General features: G+C 46.6%; 1 protein-coding gene across 1 annotated transcript in view; it reads left to right on the forward strand.

The window, feature by feature from the left end:
* The window catches only part of FAM179A (family with sequence similarity 179 member A), a 24,862-nt gene that overhangs the window by 3,216 nt on the left and 14,295 nt on the right, over positions 1-7,351 (forward strand). The window contains exons 2-5 of the mRNA XM_017729609.1: positions 171-276; positions 1,043-1,278; positions 2,796-2,945; positions 4,153-4,236. Of these exons, the coding sequence (XP_017585098.1) occupies positions 171-276; positions 1,043-1,278; positions 2,796-2,945; positions 4,153-4,236 (576 nt within the window). The remainder of the gene's footprint in view (positions 1-170; positions 277-1,042; positions 1,279-2,795; positions 2,946-4,152; positions 4,237-7,351) is intronic.

The raw sequence follows: 7,351 nt of genomic DNA on the forward strand, positions 1-7,351 counted from the left end.
TGCTTTTGACAGCCACAGCAACCTGTGGCAGCGAGTTCCACAATTTCATCAAGTACTGCTTGAAAAGCACCTCCCTTTGTTTGACTGAGCCTCCAGCCTGGTAAATTCAGAGGGTGCTGCCTAGTTCTTGGATGGAGAGAAAGTCAATCTTTTTGGTACTTGCCTTTCAGGGAGCTGAAGGAGAAGGGACTCTTCAGCATCAAACACCTGGCTGAGTCCCACTCAGAAGTCCTTCTTTGTAGACTTCGTGAGGTTTGCTTGGCACTTACCAACGAGGTAAGAACATTGTTCTGAATCGTCCTCCATGCTTCTTACACGGTGTGTAGAGTAGATATGTGCTTGTTCATCTCCCTGTGTGCTCAGGGACTGCCTTCCTTTCTGTTTCTAGACCTTATCTTTCTCATGTCTGTCAGCTCTCTATAGGATCTGTGTGCACATGTAGCTCTATTTACTGGTAGGTCGGGCAAAACTTGCCCTTGGCCAGTCCATACCCACACCAGGATCAGTTGATGACATACACTGTCTGCTGTCTATAGCACAGATTAAGATATCCTCCTATTGCTGTGTTTTAGGGATTGTTGAAGTCCTAACATATATTTGCCAATTAGTCTGTAGACTTGAGCCTGTGTTTTCTGTTTCCTGGCTGAGGGCTTCAACTGCTGCTGTTGCTTTTTCAAACAGGAGTAAATGACTCTTTTATCTTTTCTTTATGACTTGTGCCTCTATGGCTTGAAAACAGTTGTTGCTTTAATTTGTTTGTTTTTCTAATAAAAGGGTCTAAAATCAAAGCAATGGACATTATATGAGTAGAACACTTTAAGTGAAATAATATGTTTTAGGTCTGCAGGAAGCAGGCCTGAGGCCTAGCACAAGTTGATGCCAGAGTTAAGTGCCTTTCTGTGCTTGTGCTCTTCTGCTCTGCCTGTGCTTTTATGTTCCCCTGGACACAGCGGGAAGTGTTGTCATTTCCTGGGACTTTTGTCTAAGGCAATTGGTTTTCTTTTCAAGGTGATTCTTATGTTTCCCCGCATGACTTCCCCAGGTGACCAACCTTCGCTCAAAGGTGTCTTACTCTGCAATCGTCACTCTTGGAGAGCTCTTTGTGACCTTGCAGAAGGACATGGACTCGGAGGTGGATGAGGTTGCTCGGGTCCTTCTCCAGATGGTGTGGAACTCCCCAGAGTTTGTTCAGAAAGCAGCCAGTCACACCCTGGGAGTCATGGTGGAGCATGTGACTCCTGCACGAGCAATGACTGCTCTCATGGACAGTGGAGTCCAGTAGGTTCTTCTTCTCTTAGTGATATTCTTCACCTGCTATTGTGTGTGGGGGGGAGAAGGGCTGAGAGAGAGAATGGGAATGGTGGGAGGGAAGGGTCCTGTATCCTGCATCTTCTGTGAACTCAGTGACTTGATTCTCCAATCAACCTCACTTCTTTCCTCTTGTCACCTATTTCTGCCCTCATGCAGCCCTTTAGTTGACAGAATCACAGAGCTGTAGAATATGCTGAGTTGGAAGGGGCCCATCAGGCTCATCGAGTCCAGCTTCTGGCCTTGCACAGAACAAACACGCCAAGGGTCACACCATGTGCCTGAGAGCATTGTCCAAAGGCTTCCTGAACTCTCTCAGGCTTGGTGCTGTGACCAGTGCCCTGGGGAGCCTGTTCCAGTGCCCAGCCACCCTCTGGGTGAAAAACTTTTTCCTGATATCCAACCTCAACCTCCCCTGACTCAGCTTGCTGCTGCTTCCTGGAGTTCTCCCAGTCTGTCCGAGTTGCCTAGATGTGGTGAATGGTGGGCAAGTGAAAGTGCCTGCAAAGGCTAAGGATAGAGCCCTGTGGTTTTGTGGGAAGAGGGACAATTGCAACTGCAGCTGTGAGTGCTCTGATATTTCACAGCCCTAACCACAGAGGCCTTGGGAAAAACCATGCATCCTCATTATGCCATTCACTTGAGAAGTAAGGAGGCTACTTGCTGGGGCGTGGAGCACATGGGGATGAATGTGCTGGGTGTGGCACAGAGCGCAGCTCCTGCCAAGAGGAGTCTTGTATGACTGTCCTGGCCTTAGAGCTCCACTTTCTATTCAAACTGATGTCTCATGTTAGCCTTGAGATGATGCATCACTGTTCAGGCACCTTCACAGGCCAACTGCCATGGGACAGCTGAAGCAGGTGCTGCCTTAAGTGTTGGTGCTGGGCCTGATAGTCCCCAAGAGACACTGTCTAGAACAGGACAACCTGGCTAAACTGACTGCCACCCTTTCCTCAGCTTTGGAAAAAGGGTAAAACATTCAGATGTATCTCTTGCCAAGCCTCACAGAAGAAACTGGCTGCATTGCTGGATATTCTGCAACTCCACGCCCCACAGTGTTCTTTCCCTGCGTTTGTTTTTTTCCAAGGGTCTGCAGCTTTGGGGATAAGTGTGTGGAAATATCCTCAAACCTGCTGCAGCTCTGTGTAATGGGTGCCCTCTGATGGGTCAGCATGAATTGTCTTTAATTTCTAAATAAGTCATATTTAATCTATTTCTTTAATCTTTCTCAGAGTAAATTTGGGGAAAGACATTGAGTATCAGATAGTGCAGGGAGACGGAATTCCTCGCTCTTGCTTGCAGGCAGTCCTTCTGTACAGTGCTAACTTTGTGTTTCTCTGCGGACAGAACCTTCTACAGGTGTCCCAAGTGTCAGGGAGAACCCAGGCCTCCTTCCCCCAGCAATGACAGGGAGCATGCTCTGGCCAAGGCCTGCACTGCTGTCCCTCCTTCTCCCTGTGCCCCAGAGTTCGCTCTCTTCTTCCCAGGAGCCGCCACGTCCAGGTGCGGAAGTGCGCGGCCCAACTCCTCCTGTCCTTGATGGAGAAAACTGGAGTCACGAAGCTCGCAGGCACAGCCACCAGGGCGGGGAGGCTGATTCACATGGAGGTGAAGCTTACGCAGGACAAGGACACAAGGTAATTCATTTCACGCCCTAAAACAGGAGAACTGTTTGATGTCTGGCTGTAAAGGACAAAACCACAAAAGAGTGGAAACTAAAATCATATTAAGTTCCCTCACTGTGTGGATGAGGTTCACAGAGTCACGGAATACGCTGAGTTGGAAGGGACCCATCAGGGTCATCGAGTCCAGCTCCTGCCTGTGTGCAGGGCCCCCCAAGAGTCACTCCATGTGCCCGAGAGCATTGTCCAAAGGCTTCTTGAGCTCTGTCAGGCTTGGTGCTGTGACCACTGCCCTGGCTTGTCTGGGGAAATGACTGTGCTTGGGAACCTGAGGTTGTCCAGCAAGGAGCATTGCCAATTTCCTGATGTGAATGCTTCTTTCCTGAGATCAAAAGAGCCATCAGATGAGCCAGTCAAACAGTTCTGCTTGGCCTTAGGTGCACAACACAAAGCCAAAGTGTTGGCTAATGTTCATCACTGAAGGATCACATACATCTATTTCTCATTAGCTTAAGACTTTCCTAGAAATACTCCAGGGGTCTTTAGCCAATGTATTCAGTCTTTCTAAACCTCTTCTGCAGATTTCTATAATGCTGTTATCTGTGGCTGAATGACCTCCAAATTGCTTCTTGAAGAAAACTGTGGTTTCCTAGTGGCAAAATCAACCCAAACCACCCAAATCCCCTTACTTTGAGGACTAAATTCCCATTAATAGCTGCCAAGAACGCATGAGCAACTAGCTGCCCCTGTGCATACATATGGTATAGAATAATCAAAAGCAAGCATGAGGCATTTGGTCCTGGCTTCCCTGCCATTTAAAGAAAGGCAAATTACTGTGCAATGGCAGCAAGACACTGCTAATAAGCTCTGACTCAAAGCAGAGGTGTTTTGCTTGTTCCCTGGGATCCTTCGATGCCACAGAAGCGCACCCACAGTTTCAGAGTGAGATTGTATTTTTCTGTTGCCCCACGTTCTCCTCTTGCCTCTTGTGTTCAGCTGACAGCACTGTGCAGTGACAAGTGGAGGTAAATCTCTCTCTTTGCTGAGTAGGTAATGCCTTCTCATTCAAGTATTGCACCTGCTGAGTTTACGGCATCAGCTTATTCTGCTAATGTTCTTCCTTTGTTTGTTCACAAGGGAGAAAAAACAGTAATAGTCTGTATTAATTTCTTTCTTTCCTGTGTTAGGCATTTATGGGTGTGAGATGGTGCAAATGTTGATGATGCATCAAAAACATAATAGGCTTTTGGAACAATCTGTTTCCACCTGTGACCTGGGAGATATTCCATCAAGAATTAAGAAGGAAGTAAGTGCTTGGCAGGAGAAATGTCTCCTTTGTGCAAGTATTGCTACTGCTAATATGAGATCAAACATACCTAATCTGTCTTTTATCTCATTCCTCTTCTGCTGAATCATTTTGCTCCTGGGAATGAACTGTTGATCCTCAACCTGTTCATCTGCAGAGCACGAAGGAACTGATAATATTAGGGAAAAAGTGGGGTATTAGATATTTTGAATATTGGCCACAAACAGGGAAGGGAAAGAGGAGAAAATGGGTTTACATTTAAGCATAACCCCCCACCTCACTATCCCTACTCTGCCCCTAGTAAAGCAATTAAGTGAGAACAGTGCTTCTGGAGATAACAGAGTCTTTGCAAAAAACACAGGAAGCAGCAGTACCAAGAAAATTTCCAAATATACAAAAGATGTCCCAGTCAATCCCAATTACTACAATTACTGTCTGTCTTCTGGGAATACTACCCTGCTGTCATGCCCTGTGGAGCTGGAAGAAGCTTGGTGAATTCAGCAGCATCCAGTGGAAAATGTGTTTATTTTGGGGTTTTTTTATTCCTTTTCATCTTCAGTCTAGAAAAGAATGTGCCTTTGTGCAGGAACAGGGAGAGTGAGAGTTGAACCAAACCAAGTTCCAACACAATGGGCCAACCTCCAAAGAGTCCAAATTTTTCTGCTGCTTCCTTTAGGAAGGCTTGTTGCCTACCAGTTTGCATTACTCCCATTTATGCTCAAGACTAATGAATTTGGGATTGTTGACGGCTGCTCAGTATGGTGGCACCTATAACCTGCCTTGGGCTATTGAAGACAAAGAGTTGGCATCACTGAACCTCTGGCCTGTTTCCTTCTGTAAGTTAGGAATGCTTCCCTAAGCCTTGGTAGCAGTGATCCTGGTTATAACTTATGGTTTAAAAAGGTAATCTCCTATTTTATATTCTAAAGATTCATGGTGTTTATGCCTTTGTAGGGGATGGAAACGCAGAAGGGTGAACGCCCATCTGTCAAGAAGCCTGTGAAGAAGAGGAACGATGGCTTGAAGAAGCCCAAGGCTGAGGGGTTTTGCAGCAGCAGTGAGCTGGCAGAAGGGGGTTTTACCCCTCGCATGCTGACACAAAAAAGCCCGAAGGTCAACGCTGAAACCCCTCTGGAAAGCGGCACTCAGTGCCCAACACACAATGAAAAGGGGTAGAGCTCCTCACCCAAAAGGGGCTGTATCTTCCTGTCGCTGTTAGGCAGGCACGCAGGCGAAGGCAAAGAAGAAAAGAGAGGGGACTCTCCGTATGTGTTCCACGCAGGTTTATTCTGGTGAAATGACAGGGACAAAGAGACCCACTGGTAGGCGGGTCCAGGGATCTTATACTGGGTACAGAATAGGTGGGGAAAGGGATCTCAGCCAATGGGGTAAAGGCAAGTAGGTGGGGTTGACAACAAGGGAACCAATGGGAACAACACATAGGAGGGACTTAGGGAAGGATCCAATGGGGACGTCGAGGAACAAACAACTTTCTAAAACTGATACATATTAAAGAAGGGATATGAATATACATAAGCTCATACATAAAGCAAGAGGGGAAAACATTAACCAATCAGGAGAAAGCATGCAAACAGCGGAACAAAGGAATTTTGGGTTCTCACCATAAGTGTAAGTTATATACTAAACTTGGGTTGCTGACCACTACAGGTGGTTGTCTGAGTTCTCCTCAGGAGACAGAGTGGCTGGAGACACTTGTACTGCCACACCACACCCCATTGCCTTCCAGTAAGCAGTACTGAGCACTTTTGTTAGATGTGACAAAGCACATGACAAGCTTTACATGTCTCTTCCTGAGGAAGATGTTTCTGGTGGAGATGACCTGTGCCAGAGATTGTTTCCTTTCCCTATAAATGCTCTATCATAAAAAATGTCTCCTTCTGCATTACGCTGAACACAACTTCTCTGGAAGGGTAGGGTTTCCACAAAAAATGGGTGACAAAAAGACACCCATTGGTTGCAGCTCAGAAGATCCAGTGCAGTGGCAAGGACAGTGCTGTGGAGGTTGTGAGAGGGCCATGTCTCCGCTGCCTCACTTGGGACAAGTAAATTCAACCAGGTTTTTTTTTATCTGAGAGCAGTCTTTTTCAGATGGCTGTTTTGATGAGAAGTCCCAGTCTAGAAGCAAGATGCCGTTCCCCAAAATAGCACTTCCCATGCATGTGGTTTGGCCTGCCTCAGTCATGGTTTTCTTACCCTCAGACAGTATCAAGATGAGTAGTAAGTAGCAAGCCAGTTCCTGGGCAGCTTTGGTCAACAGGTGTCTCAATGTGGATGTTTTGTCTTGATATTCCTGTCCTTCATACTGTTTGCTTGATGGACAGCATGTTTGGTTTATTTCCCCCTGTGCTGCAATCAGCATTTGAGACAGGAATTTGGTCCTTGCTGTCTCTTCCTGCCAGTGGGAGAGCTACTTGTACCTGTTGTCCTCTGATAACAGAGGGGATTTATTTAGCTCTGTCATGCTCAGCGCAGGCAGGAGAGTGACCACATGCCTCAGTAGCATAGTCAGGATCTTCCCATGCCCATGGAGGAGACAGGCTGATCCAAGAGAGTTGTTCCCAGTGGGTTTGTTAAGCTGTGGATCTAGTCTCTAGGGAAGCAATCATGTGAGCGTAGTGCTGGGATGTCTGGCTTCTGTTTTTATCCCTGTTACGGATTTTCTGGATCCTTCAGATATGCCCCTATCCATCTGCTCAGATGCATCTGAGCTGCTTTTCCAGATTGTCATGCCTGCTGTAGAGACACTTCTCCAGAGGGATGAGCTTCCTTATTATAAGACACACACCTCCCTTACGATGAGGCATTTAAACTTGGAAGTAGCGTCTCTCTTTCCTCACAAAGCAGTGCGACATGTGTACCTGGGAAGCCGTCTGGAGATAAGTGAGATGCATCTCATCCTTGGTTTTCCTGAGTAAGCACTGGTGAGAATGTTGCTTGCAGATTGTCTCCTGTAATGATTGTCATGAGGTCTCACGTTGTTTTTCAGGTCAGGATTTTCTAGCTTGAAATCACATCATTAGGAAACCTCCCCAAGATGTTCTGCTCACAATTAACTGAAGGTATGATCACCAACAGGTCCTCATTTGGTTTTATT

The sequence above is a fragment of the Corvus brachyrhynchos genome, unplaced genomic scaffold (assembly GCF_000691975.1).
Source record: "Corvus brachyrhynchos isolate BGI_N302 unplaced genomic scaffold, ASM69197v1 scaffold101, whole genome shotgun sequence".
NCBI classification, from domain to species: domain Eukaryota; kingdom Metazoa; phylum Chordata; class Aves; order Passeriformes; family Corvidae; genus Corvus; species Corvus brachyrhynchos.